Genomic DNA, 21,275 nt, shown 5'->3' with positions numbered 1-21,275 from the left:
GGGGACGGCACCCGTGGCCCTGACCCCGGCCCCTCGGCGTGCGTCCGCAGGCAGCGCAGGGCGGTACTCACTGGTCTTGCAGGGAGGCGTCACTTCCAAACACTCCTTATGGGCCCCGACGCCACACTTGGTGCACAGGTACCCCTGGTAGAAGGTGCCCCTGTGCCGGTGGGGAGAGGCCGGAGGTGAGGTGGGTGCTGCCCAGGTCCCCACAGCCTGCAGCCACCGGCAGGGCCCGGGGAGCACCAGACCGTCCTCGCTGCCCCTACAGAGCGCAATTCCTCACAGCCCTGGGCCTCCAGGACCCTGCATCCTGGGGGTGCCGCTCCCCCCAAGGACAGCCCACCTTGCTCTGCCATCCCCACAGCAGGCCCTGGCACCTGCAGGGACGGCACCTCCCCCCTGGCTGGATCTGACTGACGGGGCCAGCGCGGGGCTGCGGAGGGAGGGGCCGGCGGCCGCGGGACCTGGGCACTCGCAGCACTGGGCCCCCTCGGGGCTGGCGGCAGGGGGCCCCACCTGAGAAACATCCTGCAGGCTTTGCAGTTGGTGGTCTTGTCAAACGTGTACATCTGGAAGCTGTGGTGGTTGGCGTTGGCTTTGTCAGGCTTAATGTTCGACCTGGCGGGAGGGAAAGGGGGCGGCAGATTCCCTGAGCCCCAGACCAGTCGGCAGGGCCAGGACTCCGAGCCCAGGTCTGCCCGACACCCCGGCTAGCACGGGGTCCGCTGCACAGGCACAGGAGACCTTCTGGGTGAAGGTCATGGCTAAATCCTGGCGAGGGTTTGGGGTGGGCAGGCACGGGCACCTGTCAAGACTGAGCCGGTGAGCTCTTAGGACTTCACTGTGTACATGTTAGAAATGAAATAGGCCTGGCCGGTGTGGCTCAGCGGCTAAGCGTCGACCCTGCACCAAGAGGTCACCGGTTCAATTCCTGGTCAGGGCACATGCCCAGGTTGTGGGCCTGATCCCCAGTGGGGGGCGTGCAGGAGGCAGCCAGTCCATGTGTCTCTGTCATCGATGTCTCTCCCTCTCCCTCTCCCTTCCTCTCTCTCTAAAATCAATAAAGAAATAATCATTTTAAAAAGACATTAAAAACGGAACAGACTGAACCCGCGCTCACGACAGGCACCCTGCAGCATTCGGGGGACACGCACTGTGTCTGTGAGTCCCCTCGGGGTCCCAGGGAGACATCACTGTCAGACGGCAGGGAGACCAATGGCCTGTCCACAGTGACGAACACGCAAAGGTGTTCACAAGAGAACATGGGGAGAAAAGTACACCCGAGACCCAAGGGGCAGATGTGGAGACGGCCCGACCGCCACCTCTCTGAGCTGACCCAGATGTGGTACCACTTGACCTTCCCAGTCACCCCGTGACCTGGGCCCGCCTTCCACCTCCACATCACCCGAGGAGGGGAGCACAGCTGCCCGCCCGACTGCAGAGAATGGGGGCCTGCAGACCTGCCACTCTGGCCTCAGGTCCCACGGTCTGGGGACCCCAAGGACCTAGTGATCACCTTTCTCGGTTGGACACATTGGGGCTCCTCCTAGATTTCATGGGAAAACAGCTGTGGCTTCCACAGAGAGGTGACAACCCACAGCCTGAAAGGCCGAGGATCCGGGTCACCAAGGGTCCGCCTGGCATCAGGACCACTCAGTGCGGGACAGGTGTGCCAGGCTCAGCCGTGGGGCAGCGGTCGGCGGAGCCCGCCTGGGACAGGCTGAGAGAGGGACAGCCCTCTTGCCCGGGGAGGCTGCAAAACAGCTAGGGCGCCCCTGTGGGGCTGGGATGGCACAGCAGTCCCTGGGCATTGGCCTGGGTCCTCGCCTGACAGTCCCGGACAAAAGCCCCGGGGGCCCCCAACCCCGCCTCGTCGCTTGCTGACTCACATGGCCATCTCGAACTGCTCCATCCACTTCCTCTTCATGTCTTCCGTCTTGCAGAAGAACTGGAAGCCCTGTTTGCCTTGCAGGTGAATCAGGTAGAAGCCATAGGACCACTGCGGGAGGAAGGGGCACACTTACAGGCAGGGCTTCGGGAACACGAGCACGTGTGTGCATGCACGTGCATGTGTAAGTGCACAGCTATGATGTCTGTGTGTGCACACGTGTATGTGCACAGTGCACTCGTGTGCATGTGTCTGCGCCTGTGTGCACGTGTGCGTCTGTACCTGTGTGTGCACGTGTACAGTGCACTCATGTGCATGTGTTTGTGCCTGTGTGCGCACGTGTGCGTCTGTACCTGTGTGTGCACGTGTACAGTGCACTCATGTGCATGTGTCTGCGCCTGTGTGTGCACGTGTGCGTCTGTACCTGTGTGTGCACATGTGTACAGTGCACTCATGTGCATATGTTTGTGCCTATGTGCGCACGTGTGCGTCTGTACCTGTGTGTGCACATGTGTACAGTGCACTCATGTGCATGTGTCTGTGCCTGTGTGTGCACACGTGTGCGTCTGTACCTGTGTGTGCACATGTGTACAGTGCACTCATGTGCATGTGTTTGTGCCTGTGTGCGCACGTGTGCGTCTGTACCTGTGTGTGCACATGTGTACAGTGCACTCATGTGCATGTGCCTGTGCCTGTGTGTGCACACGTGTGCGTCTGTACCTGTGTGTGCACGTGTACAGTGCACTCATGTGCATGTGTTTGTGCCTGTGCGCACGTGTGCGTCTGTACCTGTGTGTGCACATGTGTACAGTGCACTCATGTGCATGTGTCTGTATGTGCACACGTGTGCCTCTGTACCTGTGTGTGCACACGTGTACAGTGCACTCATGTGCATGTATCTGTGCTTGTGTATGTGCATGTGTAAGTGCACTCATGTTTGTGTCTATGCTGGACACACATGTATGCAGGGGCATGTGCACACCCCTCTAACAGGATTTCCTGGGACCCCCCTCCATCCCCTTCCAGGCATGCCCTCAACTGAACTCTGCTGGTGCAGCCGGGGTCATCCCTAATGACTGAGCTGGGTCCCCAGGGAGCCCGGGGCCGGCACTGGCCCTGGGCCCTTCCACAACACCAGCCCACCCACTTTCACTTCCCCAATGTGATGCTAAAGAAACTCACTTCTCTGAAGCAAATTAACATTAAAAAAAACAGGCAGGGAAAGGCCATGGGCCTTGGGGGGCCCATGACAAATCCCCACACAGCTGCCCCACCCCCTCGGCCACCCACCAGGTGTGGCCATCGCTGGGGCTTCAAAGGGGCCCAGGAAGAGTTTGGAAAAACCTGAGCCCATGTGCTAGAAATGATGGAGAGGAAAGGAAGGGAGGGAGGAGAAAGAAGAGGAGGAGAGAGGGAGGAAGACAGAAAGGGAGATAGGAAAAGGAGCAGGGAGGGAGAGAGGAAGGGAGGGAAGGAGGATGGAGGGAGGGAGGGGAGAAAAGACAGAGGATAACAGAGGACACTGGACAAACCCTGAGCAGCTATGGCCTGGACCTCTAGGGAACGGAGTGGGTGGGGACCAGCCAGGGGGGTGGGACCTTCACTGACACCCTGCACACGTCATTGTCATAGTTAAGAAGCTAGGGGAGGGAGAACCATGAGCCGGCCCTCCTTGGCCCCGGGTGCCCAGGACCCACTCTCTGCTCAGGAAGGAATGCCGGCATCGGGCCCTGAGGGAGGGGCGGTGGGAGGCGCCAGGTGCTTACCATTTTCCCGTGAGACTAGGAAGCATGAGGAGCGGGAAGAAAAAACGGAGCGAGGTCATTACAGGACTCGCCCAGCCCTGCAGGGGGCACCGCAGCCCAGGACACTGACCACACAGCAAGCGCCCTGGGAGGGGGCAGCTGGGGCCAGGGCCTCCCTCCCAGAGGGGAAGCTGCCAGGGCCTAGGACTTGGGAGGTTTCATCTTCAGCCCAGGGCCCGGGGAATGGCCTCAGGTTCCCACCTCTGGGGTCCCAGGAGTTTACTTCAGACATCCGGGTTAGGCGGGTCACCCCTAATAGGTCTTCCAGACAGTACCCTCATTCCGTACTGTAAGCTCCAAAGTCCAGGGTCTGGGTTTTTAGCACATTGGCTCCTGGCCCCACACCTGGCTCAGGGCTGCACACAGGAAATGCTCAAGCTCTGGGTGCAGAAGCCCCTGCAGAAGCAGGCTGAACCAGGGGGCACAGCAGTCCCATCCTAGCAGCCATGGCCCCGCCCCCCGAATCCATGGCCACACCCCTAGCAAGCAAGGCACCACCCCCAGCACCCATGACCCCGCCCCCAGAGTTCATGGTCACACCCCTAGCAGCCATGACCCCACCCCAAGTCATAACCCCTCCCCTAGCAGTCATTGCCCCACCCCCAGAATCAATGGCCACACCCCTAGCAGGCAAGGCTGCACCCCCAGCAGTTGTGGCCACACCCTCAGCCATAATGATCCCGCCCCCAGCAGTCATAATCCCACTCCTAGCAGCCTCGGCCCCACCCACAGAAGTCATGGCCCCACCCCCAGCAGTCATGGCCACACCCTCAGCAGTCATGGCCACACCCCCAGCAGTCATGACCACACCCCCAGCAGTCATGGCCACACCCTCAGCTGTAACGATCCCGCCCCCAGCAGTCATAATCCCACCCCAGAAGTCATGGCCCCACCCCCAGCAGTCATGGCCACACCCCCAGAAGTCATGGCCACACCCTCAGCCATAATGATCCCGCCCCCAGCAGTCATAATCCCACCCCAGAAGTCATGGCCCCACCTCAGCCATAATGACCCCGCCCCCAGCAGTCATGGCCACACCCCCAGCAGTCATAATCCCACTCCTAGCAGCCTCGGCCCCACCCCCAGAAGTCATGGCCCCATCCCAGCAGTCATGGCCACACCCCCAGCAGTCATGGCCACACCCCCAGCAGTCATGGCCACACCCTCAGCCGTAATGACCCCGCCCCCAGCAGTCATAATCCCACCCCCAGAAGTCATGGCCCCACCCCCAGCAGTCATGGCCACACCCTCAGCCGTAATGATCCCACTCCCAGCAGTCATAATCCCACCCCCAGAAGTCACGGCCCCACCCCCAGCAGTCATGGCCACACCCTCAGCCGTAATGATCCCGCCCCCAGCAGTCATAATCTGGCCCCTTACAGCCATGGCCCCATCCCCAACAGTCATAATCCCACTGCTAACAGCCATGTCCCCATCCTCCTAGCAGCCTTGGCCCCACCCCCAGAAGTCACAATCCGGCCCCGAGCAGCCATGGCCCACTGACTGGACACCAGTCTGAAAGCTACAGCGAGGTCCCCGCAGAGCCCTCCTCCAAAGGGGTGGGAGGGGCAGGGAGGCCTGCTTGCTGCAAGGGCCAATGGGCTGATGCTGGCTCTCACCCCAGCACGTGGCCTGGGCCTGTGTTCGTCTCCTCACCGGGGCGCTGTGATCCTGGCTACGCCCATTCCCAGGAAAGAGTCAAAGACCCAAGGCCAGGGGAGTGCCCCCCCCCACCCCACCCCGGGCACAGGGGCCTGTCTCCAGCAGAGGGCCCAGGGACGAGAGGGTGATGGACAGGGGCAGCCCACCCGGCCAGGGTCAGCAGACTCCCACTGTTGCAGCCTTCCCCTAGGCCACCCCAAGGCCACCCCACGGCTCCTCCACGGGCAGAGGCACAGGTCTAACCTGCTGCCACCAGGAGCCCAGGACCCACCTTCTTGACATCCTTGTTGTTCATGGGGTCGTCGGTCATCTTGTGGAACAGCAGCTCGATGATCTCCTTCAGCTCGTAGCTGTAGCCCCTCCTCTTGCAGACGATGACCACCTTGTCAAACAGGAACAAGTACCTGGCCCAACGGCACGGCCAGGGGCCATCAGCAGGGCCCACGCACTGCGCTCCAGGCCCCCGGAGAGAGCCCGGGCCCTGCCCTCTGCCCAGCTCACCCGCGAACGTGGACCCTCGACCAGGAAGCCCTCTTGACTTCCCCCCACGGCCAAGCATATATGGGCTCCTCCGCCCCCAGGCTCCATCTCCCACTAACTAGACCGGGCGTCCGGCCGGAGCTGCACCCGTATGAGCTATGACCCCAGTCACAGCCCAGGCCTCACACACAGTAGGTGTGCATGGAGGACTGAGCGGCAGCGGCCCTGCCCGCCCGGCTGGGGCTGCCCCCGTGGCCCGCCCTGGCACTCCCTTGCTCATTTGGCAAAGAGCTCATGCGGCCGCTCTGTGTGCTCCGCTCCCGGAGCCTGTGAGCTCGCCAGCCAGCCTCCAGCTGCTCCCCGCCCCGCCCCGCCCCCAGCCGGCGGCCACAGGCAGGGTGCCCTCGGGCGTGGCGGCTGCTGGCAGACCAGGCTCAGCGACGCTCTGCCGAGAAGGAAGGAAGCTATTAAAACGAGCAACACAAAGCCGGGCGGGCAGGCAGCTCTTTCCCCCGGAAAAGCCGCTTCCAGACCTGGGAGGGCGGCTGGCTCTGCGGGGTGCCACCCGCCTGCGCCACACTCCGCTCACCTGTCCTGCTTGGTGTGGTTGACGATGGACCGGACCTTCAGCTCCCCGTCGATCTTGGGCCTCCCAAACTCCTCCAGTTTCACTTGCTGGGAAAGACAGGGGAAGGCTGTTGGCCCTGATGCCGGAGAAGGGCCTCCTGTCCCAGCACCGACTCGGGAGAAAGGGCAGGTGTGCGGGAGCCCAAAGGGGGCGTTGCCCACAGAAACCAGGGGCGAAACCCCAGAGAAATGAAGCCAGTGGGTCCTGGCGGGTGCTTAGAACAACGGGACAGTAGGCAGCGGGAGGAGCTGGCCTGGAGGCCCCTGCGCCCCCAGCCCGCCAAGGGCCGCCTTCAGCTCTGCAGGAACACAGAGCGATTCACGGGGCTGACCTCAGGAGGCCCTGTGGCCTGCCGCCAGAGTGGGGACCTGAAGACGCCCAGCCCCGAGACCAAGTCAAAGGCGCCCAGAGCCTGTCAGACGGAGGGCGGGCGGGCGGGGCTCGTCTTCCAGGGAGAGGGTCCCTCAAACCCCTCTCTGGTCTGCTGAGATTTCATTTCGTTTTCCGCTCGGCTTCTGGGCTTTGATTCAGAGACGTTCTCAACACGTTCCCGCGTGGTCCACGCAGACAGACAAGGCGAGGGGGAGCACTTTAAAATCCGAAGGAGGCGTGTCTGCGTGGCGCTACCACGGACAGTTCTCGCATCTTCTTCCACGTTCTCTGAATTTTCCAGAAGCGGCCGGGGCAAGACTCGGAGCTCAGCAGCCTTGGTGTCGCAGAGGGCGGGGTGAGCGCCCTGTGCAGGGCCAGAGTGCCACCCCGGCCTGGCGGTGGGCCTCGGGAGAGAGCGCAGGCTGCGCAGGGCGCCTGGCCCGAGGGAAGGCGCCACCGCTGGCCACCACCAGGTCCCAGCTTTGTGACTTAAGAAATAAGTAAACGCCCTGGCGGGTTTGGCTCAGGAGTTAGAGCGTCGGCCCGCGGACCCCAGAGACCTGAGTTCGGTTTCCGCTAAGAGCACGTACCTCGGTTGCAGTTTGTCCCTGGCCCCGGGTGGGACCGTGTGGGTGGCAGCCAGTCGATGTGTCTCTCTCACATCGCTGTTTCTCTCTCTCCCTCCCTCTCTATCTGAAGATAAATACAAAAATGTCCTCAGGTGAGGATTATAAAAAAACAGGTATTACTTACATGTAAAAAATTTTTAAACCACAGACAAAAACCATCTTTCTTCCTATTACAAAAGTGAAGCCCGCCCGTCACACAGTCCAGGGGAACCCTGGCCACCTCGGCCCCACCCGGCTGCCAGCACTACCAACCACAGCCCGGGCACCCCGTCCCTAACCTCCTCCGCACTTGGGCGTTCAGACTTTGTTTTAAAAAGAAAGGACACCAGGGTTGTGTTCTAATGGTGCTTGGGAACGTGTTTCCTTCCCTCGACATTCTGAGCGCGCTCGGGGCACGCGTGCAGAGGGGCCCTCTCCGGCAGGCGAGGAACGGGGCACCCGGGCCCCGGTGTCGGCCTGGGCATCCGGGAGCTTCCTTTGCAAAATGCGTCTGTGACAGAGACTTGCCAGGACCCTTCCAAGTTCAGGGACCAGAGCAAAGATGCCTGGTATGAGCCCGTGGTTCTTCGCCAGGGGCAGCTCTGTGCCCAGGAGACATCTGGAGATGTATCTGGCTGTGTCCGCTGAGCCCCTCGAGGGCGGGGGTGCTGGGAGCAAGGCACAGGACAGACCCCACGGCAGGGAACAATCCAGCCCCACACGTCGACAGCACAGACGTGGAGAAACGCCGGGCAAACATTCGGCAGGTCTGGGAGACGTTGGTTGGCACAGGTGGGGAAGTGTCTGCTTCCTGGACGGGACAGCTCCTCTCCCCAAGGGTGAGCCTCGAACAGGGTCCCCTGCGGTGTCAGCCCTGCCTGACGTGGAGGGGGCGGGGAAACCGAGGCAGCTCCTGGCAGTGTGGACGCACGAGCCACAGACCAGGAGGAGCCGCAGGCCCCTGGGAGCCATGGCCTCCTGGACCCACGGGGGTCCTCAGTCCAGTGAGGGGGGATGGCGGTCAGCACCGTCCTCCGGCAGGCCACCTCCGAGCACGGGTGCCGGGCCGGCTGGCAAGGGCAGGATGTGGTGTCGGCCCGGCTCCCGAGGCCGGGCAGGCAAGTGTGTGTCCACGCTTGCGCTTGCTCAATACTGAGATCGTGAGTCACTCTTAGAATACATGTGCATGGACACAAGCTCACCCTCCGGAGGGTCGGCACACTTACCAAGTTTTCTATGGAACTCTGGAATTCGCTGATTTTCTTCAGGGTCTCTTTGTCCCGTTTGACTTCGTTTATGTACATTGCCAAGTCCTGAGGACGACGGGTGGGGAGGAGTCAGCAGGCTGGTGCCGGGGGCGGGGGGCACGGAGGGGCTCAGCCCGCACCCCACCCCGCACTCCGCAGGGCCGGGCACTCTCAAAGCACCTTCAACCCTCCGCCAGAGGTGGCCGGCTCGCAAAACAAGGTAGTGAGACGGGTCACCTCCACTGACAAATGAAGGAACTAAGGCAGAAAAGCTAAAACCAACCCACAACCGCAAACCAATGGGTGGCCGAGAACCCCAAACGCCTGCCTCCTGCCCCCCTTCTAAGTGAGAGTAGGAAAAACACAGCCAACTAGACTCGGATCAGCCCGTTTCTTAGCTCTGGGAAGTGGACACCCCAAAGGCCACTGCCTGGGGAGCCTCTGCTGCATGTGGGTGAACCCCACCGGCTAGCGGTTTCCATACAATGCAGCCTGCTGGCCACCAGGGGGCGGTGCCCACCGCACTCCATAGGGCCGAGGGACTGGGCAGGCACCCGGTGCTGCCCAGAGCCAGGGGACCAGCCCCACCCCGGAGAACGCAGCAGGCGGCACTGACCCTGCCCGGCAGACACACAGGCTGCCTTGGGTGGGACCCTCGAGCCAGGCTGAGTGGGGCGGGTCCCAGCCTCCCCTCTGAGCCTCCTGCCGTTCCTGCCAGGAGCCCAGTCAGTGGCAGGGCAGAAGCTGGGACCCAGAGGCAGAAACGTTACAGATGGCCCAGGGAGCTGTCCAACCCCTCTGACCTCAGGGACAGGCCACAGTTCCCACGTGACTTGGAGTGACATTCTGCACAAGCACAGGGCTGCCCAGACCTGGGCATGGACCACAGAGCATGGGAACGGAACCTGGAGGGTGCAGGCCTCCAGGGAGGCGTCACCTTGAAAGGCTGAGGACACGGACAGCCAGGTGACATGGAGGGGCCCCCCCTGAGCCGACACCAGAGGGGAAAAGGATGGAGTGTGTTCAGGCGCCTGGAAGTGGCCAAGCTTGCGTGGGACGTGGACATCGTGGAAAACAACTGCAGAGCCACACAAGCACCCGTGGAGGCCTGTGTGCCAGGGGAGGAGCCCACGCCTGCCGGGGGCACTGGGGAGCCACTGAAGGTTTTGGAGCAGGGGAGTGGCTCGCACTAGGCTGTACTTTGGGAGGTATACCTGCAGCGTGGGCTTCCACAGACAGCGTGGGGAATGTGGTGTGGCTGGTGGAGGAGGGATTTCAGAAGCAGAGGTCACAGGGCTGGGTGGCCCGGAACTGAGCCCAGGGCCTGGGACCCAAGGACAGCCCCTGCAGCAGGCGGGACAGCAGGAAACGGAGGCCTGTGGCCCCTTCCACCTGCCCCTCTGAACCTTCCCCTCCTGTCCCAGGAGAATCAACCTCGACGGTCACAGGGCGAGGCTTAGAGAGCCCACTTCCAGTCCGAGAGCACAGGCTTGGCACTTGAACCCCGGGCTGGCCCAGCCCCCCCTGCCTCGGTTTACCCACCTGCATGGCTTCCAGTGCTTCTCTCAGCTGCTGCCTCTCGGGCCGGTCGGCGGAATGGCTCAGAAGCTCCTGGCGGGGGAGAGCGGAGCCATGGGTCACGACTCGGGGATCCTGGCCTCTGCCTTCGCCCCCACCGGGCACAGCGTGTGTGCACAGAGTATGGCCTTCCGGGACAAAGACCCACCCATGGGCCCAGGCTCTGGTCCAGCTGCCCATCTGCAGCAGACGGACCCTGAGCCCTCCGCGGGCGACACACTGCTGCAAGGGAGGGGTGTCCCCAAGTCTGTGGGTAACAGGACGTTAGCAGCACAAGGCAAGGTGCTGAGCTAACAGGTGCCCAGGTGATCACTACAGAGTTTCATTCAGCAGAAACCCCTGCCTTTCCCAGGTCTGCCCAGAGGACCTATTTCCGTTCCTGCCGTGGCTGCCAGGGCGCTCAGAGAGGCTGGGAGACAGCCACAGGGACTCTCTCCCCAGCCGGACGCTGGGAGACAGCCACAGGGACTCTCTCCCCAGCCGGACGCTGGGAGACAGCCACAGGGACTCTCTCCCCAGCCGGACGCTGGGAGACAGCCACAGGGACTCTCTCCCCAGCCGGACGCTGGGAGACAGCCACAGGGACTCTCTCCCCAGCCGGACGCTGGGAGACAGCCACAGGGACTCTCTCCCCAGCCGGACGCTGGGAGACAGCCACAGGGACTCTCTCCCCAGCCGGACGCTGGGAGACAGCCACAGGGACTCTCTCCCCAGGCCGGACACTGGGAGACAGCCACAGGGACTCTCTCCCCAGGCCGGACGCTGGGAGACAGCCACAGGGACTCTCTCCCCAGCCGGACACTGGGAGACAGCCACAGGGACTCTCTCCCCAGGCCGGACACTGGGAGACAGCCACAGGGACTCTCTCCCCAGCCGGACGACGCTTCTCTCTTCCACTTTCCCTGCTCTCTTACCAATCTTATTCTTTATTTATTTAAAAAAAAAATTTTCTTTATTGATTTTAGAGAGAGAGAAAGGAAGAGAGAGAGAGAAAAACATGGATGAGAGAGAACATCAATTGGCCGCCTTCTGCACGCCCCCTACTGGGAATCGGGCCCACAACCTGGGCATGTGCCCTGACCAGGAATCGAACTGGCGACCTCTTGGTGCATGGGTCGACGCTCAACCACTGGGCCACACCAGCCGGGCTCTCTTACCAATTTTAATCATAATTTTCCTTTGTAGACTTACTTTGATCAACGTTTCATATGTATCTACTGAGCAGCTCGTAATATATACTGTCAAACCTCGGTTCTCGAATGTCTCGAACAACCTGGTTCTCGACCAAGTTGTTCACAGAGAAAAATACGTCTCGGTTGAGGAACAAAAACACTCTAGTTCTCGACCTGACAACCCTCCTCCCTGATACATCAGCAGGACAATCGAGTTCGTGAACCTCGTCAACCTCTTGGGAAATTGTGCTATAAATATTTTCGTGGGTTTCTGGGGATTTGTTTTTGCTTTTGTTGCTGGCACAGTGGACGACCAGCACAATTTTCAAACAGAAAGAGGCGTCAAGAGTGTGACGTTGCTCAGGGTGTGAAGGAAACCATGGCACAGGCCGCTGAAGAGGTAGAAAAACTGGTCGATTTAGAGACAGGAAAAGCAGTTCGCCGGTGACAGCATCTCGGAGGCGGTAACTCATGCACAAGCGAAGATGCTGACCCCCTGAGCGACACCCCTGGACCGGGCGCCGACGCTGATTCGTTTAAGACGCGTGGAGGGTAGTTCGATGCGTCTCAGGAAAGAAGTGTTTGTTTACAGACTAAACAGCACATTCGACGTGCACTCTACGTAAGGAAGGTTAAAACGGAATCACTGCGGGGTCCCAAACGAGCTAACTCCATTTACGTGGTTTCTAACGGGAAAAGAGGATGCGGTCGCAAACCAACCGCTTCTCGCCAGCACTCCGGACGAACCCGCTCGAGAACCGCGGCTCCACGGCCCGCGGCAGTGTTTACGCGCTGAGCACGGACCGTCTTCACCTGCCTGCTGGGTTCCGTCCCGCCCTGGCCTGTCTGGGCTGCACCCCGAGCCGCCCGCCAGAGGCCGTGGGAGGCGCCTCACCTTCAGGAGGAGGTGGTACTTGAGCACCCTCTGCATGGGCACCACCAGCAGGTCCTGCAGCTTGAACTTGCCGTCCTGGACCTTCAGTGTGCATTCCTGGGCACGGGGCGGCGAGTCTGTGAGGGGCGCCCCGCCCTGGGGACGCTGGGCCCGACACCCCCGTACCCCCGCCGGGTGCCGGGTCCTCCTCTGGCCTGGCTCCCAGAACCCCCCGCGAGCCAGGTGTGGGGCCCACCGCCTCGCACAGCTTCAGGGGGTGCAGTGCACAGGAGGACTCTGGGGCTCTGGGCTGGCGCCCGCTGGGCCCACCTCAGCACCCCTGGGGAAGCTAGCTAACGCGAAGGGGGACCACCTGCAGAACTAGGGGCTCCACACTAGTTGCCCGGACATACTGGGGCACCTGAGTCTCCGGGGGGCCCCAGTTAGCACTGCCAGAGCCAAGGGACCCTGCGCCAGGACCCAGGCAGGGGCCACTCTGACACGGGAACCCCGCCTGGGGAGCAGCCGCTGACCCCAAGGCAGGGACCAAGGAGGGGTGCTGAGAGGGGCAACCCGACCGGAGCCTGGCCCTGAGCCTGGGTGAGGACAGGAGGGTGGTGGGAGACTCCACAGCTCCCCCAAACATCCGTCTCCTGGGGCTCCTGTGGGGTCCGGCAGGCCAGGGTCACACGGGTCAGTCACAGACCCTCGCTGAGCCAGATGTGGTCCTTGGGGCCTACTTCAACTGCACCCAAGGGACTCAAGCTGTGCTCTGGCCTGGGACCGTGACCTCCGCCTGCCCACTCCCCACCCCAAAAAGGAGAAAAAATCACCTGCAAAAAAGTCCTATCACTACCTGTCCCGCCTCCCCACAGAATGGGCACACAGGAGGCCCTCGGGCTGCGGACTCAGAGGGCCGGGCGGGGGAGCCGGGCCAGGCCGGGAGCCGCCGTTACCTCGACTTTCAGTCTGAAGTCTTCCCGGCTGGCGAGGAGCTGGTTCAGCGTGTTCTGGGCGTGTTCCATGTGGCTGCAGTACTCCCCGTAGATCAGGAGCCTGCACGGGCACACGCAGACATGCAGGCACACGCGTGCACACGCAGGCTCAGGGAGCCACTGCCACGAGCCACCTCTCATCGGGGCAGCTGTGCGTGGGTCTCGCCCGACCGCTCCTCACGTGCTAACACGTGCTAACACGTGTACTGGTTTTCCTGCCGTGTGCTGTTTCCTCCCTGTCCCAAAGTCATAGCTGGGCTCCGAGGGGGTTGCCAAAGTGTTAGGGAAGAGGGGCACCCCACTCCTCCCAAACCCAAGGAGGCCCCTTTCCGTGGTTCCCTTCCAGGGTTGAAGGTGTGGTACCCCCCATCCACCCCTCAAAAGGGCAAAGCAGAAGAGAGAAGCTCCCCGCCTCCCCGGAGCCAGGGGCCCCCAGAAAGGCCGGGGCTCATTTATGCCAGGACAGCCGAGCACCGGTGACCACAGCACTGCTCCCCAGGCCCAGCCCCTCCCCGCCAGGCCACAGCAGTCCACAGGGCGGGGCCAGCCGTGTCAGAGGCACAGGCCTGGCCTCAGTTTACCCAACAGCAGGGAAGTGGTCTGAGCTGCGGGGACTCTGGAGCCAGGCTCTCAGTCACGTCCTCCTGCCCACGAGTCCCCGAAGCCCTGCACCCCGACCTGCCTAGGGCAGCCTGTCTTCCGGGGGCAGCAGCCCCCCCCCCGCCACCGGGGCTGACTCTCCCAGGTGCCCGGCGCCATCGTCCTTCAGCCAGTAAGACCCCCAGCAAAGAGGAGAGGGAGAAGCGAGGCCCCTCCCACCCGGCTGCGCCCAGAGGGGCCCCCTGGGCTGTGATGGGGGAGGTGGGCAGCTTCCCCACCTCACGAGTCCTCCGGGTCCAGAGGGGCACAGTCACCACCTCGGGCCCACAGCCCACAGCGAGGGCTCCCACCTGGTGAAGCGCCCGCCGGCCCCGCACTGTCCCGGGGTGGCCCACAGAGGTGCCCGGGGAGGGGCCTCCACTCACCTCTCCTTGAACTCGAGGAAGATCTTGGCCAGACTGCCGCCCCCAGCCATCATGGCCACGTCGATGGCCCTCAGGAAGCTGTGATGCACCTTGATCAGGTCCTGGGAGGAAACAGCAGCCTACGCACAGGCACGCCGGGCCAGAAGGGCCCGCGGTCCCCGATCGCGCTCCCACGGAAACGGAGGGTGCAACCCTGCTAGGGGCTGCTCCAGTGACGAGCCCACGAGGAGACCCGAGTGATGTCCCCTGGGCGCCTCGGGGAGCGTCCACGGCCACGTCTGCCTGTCCAGACACATGTGGCCAACCCCAGGGAGGCTCGTGCCCAAACGGGTCAGCGGAGGCCTGGGGTCCCAGGCTCTGAAGGGTGAAGCTCCCTGGCTGTGGAGCGGGGGCCTCGGGCCTGGGGAGGGGGCTCTCCCAGGTTTCGGGGCAGACAGGTGACTGGCACAGCGGCCAGGGCCCCCAGACGCCCCCACGAGGGCTCCCACTGTGACTCGTTGGTCTCGTGGTCACCACCCCTGGAGGATAAACTGGTTCAGGGACACAGAGCGGGAAGCTCCGAGGTCTGCACCAGCCAAGCCCGGGGGTGACCAGAGCCCAGCCCTCGAGCAGACGAGGGGCTGAGGGGACGGGCAGGGGCACCCCGTGGACGCCAGGCAGAGTAAAGGAAGCTCCCCATGGCGGCCTGTGCAGCCTCATGGACCGTCCCACAGGGACGCCTTCCTGGTCTGCACGCAGACCCCGCAGAGGGGGAGCGGCCCTGCTCCAGGGTCGGGGACACACGTCTCTCCAGCTGCTGATGAGGCCTCGCCCGTCTTCCCGGGCGTGTTCGTCTGAGCCACGCCAGCAGCTCCCTGACCGGCGTCCTCCCGGCCCCGAAATCCCAAGTCCCCAGAGGCAAGAGCAGGCCGACCTCCACTCATCTGTCAGCCATAAACACGCCCCTGAGCCAGGACCAACTGTGCCCCCGGCAGGGACGCAGCGCTCTGGGACCCGGGACAGGCTGGGTCCTTACCTCCAGGTTGACGAAGACGGCCGCCATGTCCGCCGGGCTCAGCACCAGCCTCAGGGGGCCCATGTAGTTCTGGGGGAGAGAACACAACGCTGCCGGCTCAGCGCGGTCACAGGGCCTCTGCCGGCCCTGCCAGGGGCGGGGGCCCCCTGCAGGTGGCTTTGCAGGCCTGGCAGCCGGCCCGTGCCCACTGGGGAGCATTCTGGGAGACCCGGACCCCGCCCTGTGTGGGGCCGGCCAGGATCGGGCCTGAGCGCTGACCAAGCACCCACACCTGCTATGTGGGCAGAGCCCCAAGGGGGCCCCTCAGCAACCAAGGCGAGCATTGCCATGGTTGTTTGAGACATTTGAGGAAACTGAGGCTTGGGAGGTGAGGGGCCTCACCCTGCCTACACTTTTGGATGTTGACGGGGCGCCAGTCCCCACCCAACACTCAGATTCCTGGGCCTCGTTCCTGGGTGTGCTGTTCAACCTGCCAGCAAAAGATGCCCCCACGCCCAGGGGCACCAAGTGCTGTCCCCAGTCCTCCCGGCCCGGCCGTCTCCCCAAGGGGCTGGCCCCTCGCCGCGGCGTGCAGCAGAGAGAACCACCTGAATGGACAATGCTGGGGTCCAAGCGGTTCTCCCTGTGCCGAGGACAAGCCCTCTGAGACCCCACCGTGCTCAGCCCTCGACGTCACCCGGCCACACCGCGCGTGGGCGGCCCTGCCCTCAAAGGCCGAGGCAGGGGAGGACACGGGACACAGCGCCGCCAGCTCTCGGTAGCAGGACTCTGAGGGCCCTGAGAGGCGCTGACCTGGGAGCTGGACTCACAGGAGGAGGGGACTGCGGGGGACAGGGAGGCAGAATGTGAGGCCAGGGTGGGCAGCTGGTGTGGTCAGTGGGCTGGAGGACAGGCACACAAGGGGTGGCTGGGGCAGGAGGAGGGGCCGTCAGTCGGAGGCCTGAGCTAGACCGGGGGCCCAGGGACATCAGGACTGCCGGCTGGAGGCCACAGTGCCCTCAACAGTGGAGGGCCCCTCAGGTGCTCCCTTCATGGCCACACTGGGCTCTACCCACAACCCAAGGACAGCCAGGAGGTGCCCTCTGAAACATGACGTTGGCTCCCCACCCCGCTCAGCACTGGCAGTGGGCAGGGTGCCTGATGGCAAAGCCGGGAGGACCACGGAGCCCTCGTCCGTCACAGGCCACAGGAACGGCGGCCGCCCACCTTCTCGATGTCCTCCAGGGTCCGGTAGTACTTGGCCTCGGTCTCCTGGATCTCCAGCAAACAGCAGTTCCTCTTGTCGTCCTCCGTCATGCCCATTTTCTGGACAACGACACACAGCGTGAGCCAGGACGCCCGCCGCCTGCGCCTTGGCCGTGGTGGGGCCGGATGGGGGACCGAAGGGGCCCAAGGCCTCTCCTCCCTTTTGCAGATGAGGAGACAGGCACGTGGGGGGCGTGAGCCTGAGGCCTGGCGACAGTGCCCAGGAGGGAAGCCTCCAGGCCGGGGCGAGGCCCTCACAAGCTGCCCTCCCGCACGCACAGCGCGAGCGCCCACGGGCACAGCTCAGCGGCCGCCCCAGCGTCGCCGGTTGGCAGGGTCTCAGAGAAAGACAGCGATTCCTCCCAGGGCTGGACTCCAACCAGGGCCCTGGACGGCAGTGGTCCCTGGGACACACCTCCGTGGTGGGGCCTGCCCCTCACCTCTGGGGACCGGGAAGAGGCCGGCGGGGGGCTGTGCAGAGGCAGGCCCCCTCCTCGGGTCCTCCGGGCTGAGCCACAGCTCCCTGGGCAAGGCCCTGGGGAACGGAGCTGGGACGGTGACATGACGTTGGGACCTAACCCCATCCTCCTCTGAGAAACGCCCAGAGCCCTGCCCGGGTGGGGGGGGGGCAGCGCTGGCAGGAGCCCCCAGGCTCCCTCCGGCATTAGCTCTGCTCGGCCTGTGGGCTGCACTGTTCCCCTCAGGGCTTCATGGGGTGCTAAGGGTCCATGATCCCCCTAGAACTAAAGATGGTGCCCGACCTCTCCCAGGGTGGCGGGCAGTGCTTACCTGCATGTACCTAATCTGGGAGCATGGAAAACAAAGGACAGAGAGACCCAATTAGCAGCGCCGGCCGTTATCCACGCTGTGCGTGGGGAGGTCGGGGAGGCTCGCGTGCATTTAGCCAACAGCCTCGGGGTGCCCTGCCGGCTGGCTGGTGAGGGGGACAGCACCGGACTGAGCATGCCGCTGGCCAACCCACATCTGGGCTCTGAGAGGGACACCTGCCATCCCCTGGCTTTACCTTCCTTTGCAAAGGTCACCGTCCCCACCACCTCCCACTTAGACCGCCGAGAGGGCTCCAGACTGACAGGGATGATACGAAACCAGTGTCATCTCAGAGGACACGGCAGGAGGCCCACCCTGCCTGCAAGGACACGGCAGGTCGCCAACACCAGAGCCACGTGTTAGGACACTGAGCTGGACAGGGGGTGCAGCTTGTCCCCCGGATACAGGTGGGCCTCTGCCCACCCCCACAGGCCCTGTGTGCTTCAGGACCAAGGACAGCAGAGAGCTCGGGGAGGGCCCCCTGCAGTCTCTGCAGGCCGGGCACACAGCGGGCACACAGCGGGCTCTCTCGGCAGCTTGCATGGCCTGGGGTCAAGGGTCCCTCCAGATAACACAGGCCACTGCACACACACTCCACGCAGAGGACACCCAGCTTCCAAAGCGCTTGAGGAGCGAGGGGCCCGGCTCCAGGGCAGCTGGGGGCACGGCAGGAACCTCCCGCAGCAGGGCGGGGGGGGCCTTCCAGCCGTTCACACCCCCGGAAGGTCCAGGGGCAGCCGCCCCACTGCAGGGCTGCCCAGGGAGGGCAGGGTCGCCCGAGGCAGGCCTGTGGTCACAGCCCCCCGCTGACCCATCTTCACACCCCTCCAGGCCAAACGGACACCCGTTCTTAGGAGCAGAGTCTGGGGGCTACGAGCACCGCTTGCTCCCCCGGGAAGGACAACGCTGAGATGCGCTTTTTCAGAAATCCCCCCATTTCCTCGGTGAAAGCAATCGGCATCCAAAGCCTCCCGAGTCGGCAAACGGCACCTCGACTACCCCCGAGGGTTTGGGGGCCCAAGAGGGCTGGAGCCCATCCCGCCAGGTGCTCGTCTCCCCAGCCCGGCCGGAGCTGTGGCCAGCAAACCCACACGGGGCCAACTGGCGTCCGAGAGACGGAGCCGACGTCCGCCCGGAAGCAAGTGCCCTTGCGGCGTGAAGACCAGAGCTGGCTCACCGGGACGGGAGCGGGCCCTCCGTGCTGGCAACGGGGGCGGCGTGGGAGACGGGGCGTGGGAGAGGGACGCGTGCTTCGGACACTGAGCTCCGGCTGCCGGCCCCTGGGCAGGAAGGACTTAGAGCCCACCTCGGAGGAGAATTCCATGGCAACGCATCGTGGAAGGTCGTAATGACGGCGGTGTCACCTCCCGGTCTCCTAAGGAGACGGCAGGGACGAAGGGCCACCACGGGCTGAGCCCAGGAGGGGGAGGGCGCGTGCAGCCTCCGGAGTCCCCCCTGCTCGGGACCAGCTCTCCCTCGGTGGCCCGGCCCCGGCCGGCTGTTTCCCTCGAAGGGCCCGAGCGCCCTGCCCAGTCTGAACGCCCGGCGGGCGGGCGGGCGGGCGCGGCGGCTGCTCACCATGGGCTGCTGCACCTCCACCTTGATGATGTCCTCGTAGATGTCGTCCCCTTCATCCTCACACGGGACGCAGTCGTAGATGTCCTCACCCAGGTCATGCTCACTGCGGGGAGAGCGGTCAGGACGGGGCTCAGCGAGGGGAGAGGCATCGGGGCCACCACGCCCCCTCCCTCTCGGCCTCAGTCTCCTGGTCTATGAAATGGGCTGGGCCCCTGCCTCCCATGTGTCTGTGAGTCTAAATCAGGCAGCGGACCTCAGAAGGACCTACTGTGACAAAGCCCCCAATTCTCCAGCCCTTCAGCAAACGCTGGAGGCCCCGGGGTGGCACCCTCAGCAGGATCTTCCAACGGCGCGGCCACAGTCCACACTGCGACCTGGAGCCGAGTGCTCAGCCCCGTGGGAAGGTCGAGGTGCAAAGCTCACACGGTGAGGAGGGACCCGAGTCCGGATGCGCCTCCCCAGACAAGTGCCAAGGAAATTACCACCCATAAGTCAACAGACCTTCATCTCCACTCGTGGTCATGCCCTGACTCTACTCCCAGTTACCACCTCAGCCCTGTGAGACTCAGCTCACAGGACACCTCCTCCAAGAGGCCTTCCAGGATCCCCACCCAGTCTGCGATCCGGGACTCTCCCTCGCTGCATCTCCAGTTATCTATAAGTGACCGTGGATGAGGCTGTCTCTTCCCTGGACAAAACCCAACTTCGTAATCCCTTCTGTTCGCCATACCTGACACACAGCAGGTGCTCAGCAAACGGTTCACCAAATCAGCAAATGAGCCGACCCAGCCACCCAGCAGTTCCCATGGGCCAGGAGCAGCCGCGGACCCCACCAGCCCTTCAGCCAGCTACGGGTCCCTCCTAGGGGCAGGCTGTGCCCAGATGCCAGCTCACCTGGAGGCTCAGGCCTGCCCCACCTTCCCTAGGCTCTCTGTGGGAGGACACACCTCAGCCTGGCCTCCAAGCAGGGCCCGGCTAAGTCTGCTTCCAGAAGGGACCGAAATGTGGGGAGCATGCCCCATCCCACCCCACGGGGCAGCCACAATTCGGGCAGATAGGGGAGAGAGCAGAAATGACTCCCAGCAGCTCAATGAATGGGCTCCTGGCCCCCTCCCAACCTAGCTTTTTACATTAGCTGTCATTCTATGGGCTGGGGAGGCCTGGGGTGGAGATGGTAGGGAGCCCTCAAAATGGGAGTGGGAAGGCTTGTGCCGTCAGAGGGGGCTCCCCAAAGCCCTGGGTGCCTCCCCTGTGGCTGCAGTGTGCTGGGCAGGGGCATTGGGAGTGGTGACCCACAGGGCTGGCTGAGCAGGCAAGGAGAGGGAGCTGCTTCTGGGTACTGTCTGCACCACGCCAGGTACGAGGGCACAGGAGTTTGCCGAGGATGAAAGATGGGGCGCCCTGCACGGAGCCAGCAGGCGCAAGCCCCCACCCTGAGTCCAGGGCTTGGAACACACTTCTGTGTTTTAACCTCACACACCCGTGGAGGCTGAGAGATCTGAGCCTGTTCCAGGTGGCGACACAGACTCCAGAGCAGGCGGGGAGTGGAGCGCGGCCGGGGACCCGGCCCAGCCCTCCTCAGCCGCCGCCCTCCAGGACGCGGGCTGTCCTGGGCTCACCCGGGGCTGCGCGGAGGTCTGTGCTGAGACCTCCGGTCAGGAATGAGGGCGGGGAGAGCATCTGTGACTCGGGGTTCTCTTCCCACCTCTGTGCCCCGCGGGCCGGCCTGGGCTCACCCGGAGGTCTGTGCTGAGACCTTCGTGTCAGGAATGAGGGCAGGGAGAGTATCTGTGACTCGGGGTTCTCTTCCCATCTCTGTGCCCCGCGGGCCGGCCTGGCAGCCCCACTTGTGCTGAACAAGTCGCCTCCGTCTCTCCAGAGCTGTCTCCAGAGGAAACGGCTCCCTCAGCCCTGCTCACTGGTTCCTGGGGGTCCGACAAGGCCCTTCAGGTGCCGCCAGGCCGCTATCGCACAGGGAGCCAGCCTGGTGACAGGCCCGTGTCTACGACGGTGACAGCGTGAAGGGGACAGACGGGGGGCTCCAGCTGCTCAGGCAGAAGCAGAGCCACTCACGCCGTCCGTCCGGAGACAGCCTCGCTCTCGTGGGCCCGTGGAGGGAAGGGGGGTGGGGACCCTGACAAACACTTTAAGAACAAATGAAACAAATAAAATTAGGGCACGCAGGTCCAGAAAGGGGCCTCCAGGTCCTCTGGCACAGACACCAGGCGGCCAGTGCGGGAGCCCCTCACCCCACGGCGGGGAGCCTTCTAAT

At 63.7% G+C, this 21,275-nt stretch overlaps 1 protein-coding gene across 1 annotated transcript in view; it reads right to left on the bottom strand.

Annotated features, from left to right (window-relative positions):
- Positions 1-21,275, bottom strand: part of VAV2 (vav guanine nucleotide exchange factor 2) — a 150,691-nt gene that overhangs the window by 16,868 nt on the left and 112,548 nt on the right. The window contains exons 5-17 of the mRNA XM_036260401.1: positions 19,004-19,106; positions 16,559-16,657; positions 15,353-15,421; positions 14,338-14,438; positions 13,274-13,373; positions 12,339-12,434; positions 10,236-10,304; positions 8,673-8,759; positions 6,428-6,513; positions 5,630-5,762; positions 1,893-2,002; positions 520-621; positions 72-160 (exon numbers count right to left, since the gene is read on the bottom strand). Coding sequence (XP_036116294.1) covers positions 72-160; positions 520-621; positions 1,893-2,002; positions 5,630-5,762; positions 6,428-6,513; positions 8,673-8,759; positions 10,236-10,304; positions 12,339-12,434; positions 13,274-13,373; positions 14,338-14,438; positions 15,353-15,421; positions 16,559-16,657; positions 19,004-19,106 — 1,244 coding nt within the window. The remainder of the gene's footprint in view (positions 1-71; positions 161-519; positions 622-1,892; positions 2,003-5,629; positions 5,763-6,427; positions 6,514-8,672; positions 8,760-10,235; positions 10,305-12,338; positions 12,435-13,273; positions 13,374-14,337; positions 14,439-15,352; positions 15,422-16,558; positions 16,658-19,003; positions 19,107-21,275) is intronic.

The sequence above is a fragment of the Molossus molossus genome, unplaced genomic scaffold (genome assembly GCF_014108415.1).
Source record: "Molossus molossus isolate mMolMol1 unplaced genomic scaffold, mMolMol1.p scaffold_m16_p_14, whole genome shotgun sequence".
NCBI lineage: Eukaryota > Metazoa > Chordata > Mammalia > Chiroptera > Molossidae > Molossus > Molossus molossus.
The sequence above is the reverse complement of the archived record's forward strand: the minus strand, read 5'-3'. Positions and strand labels throughout refer to the sequence as shown.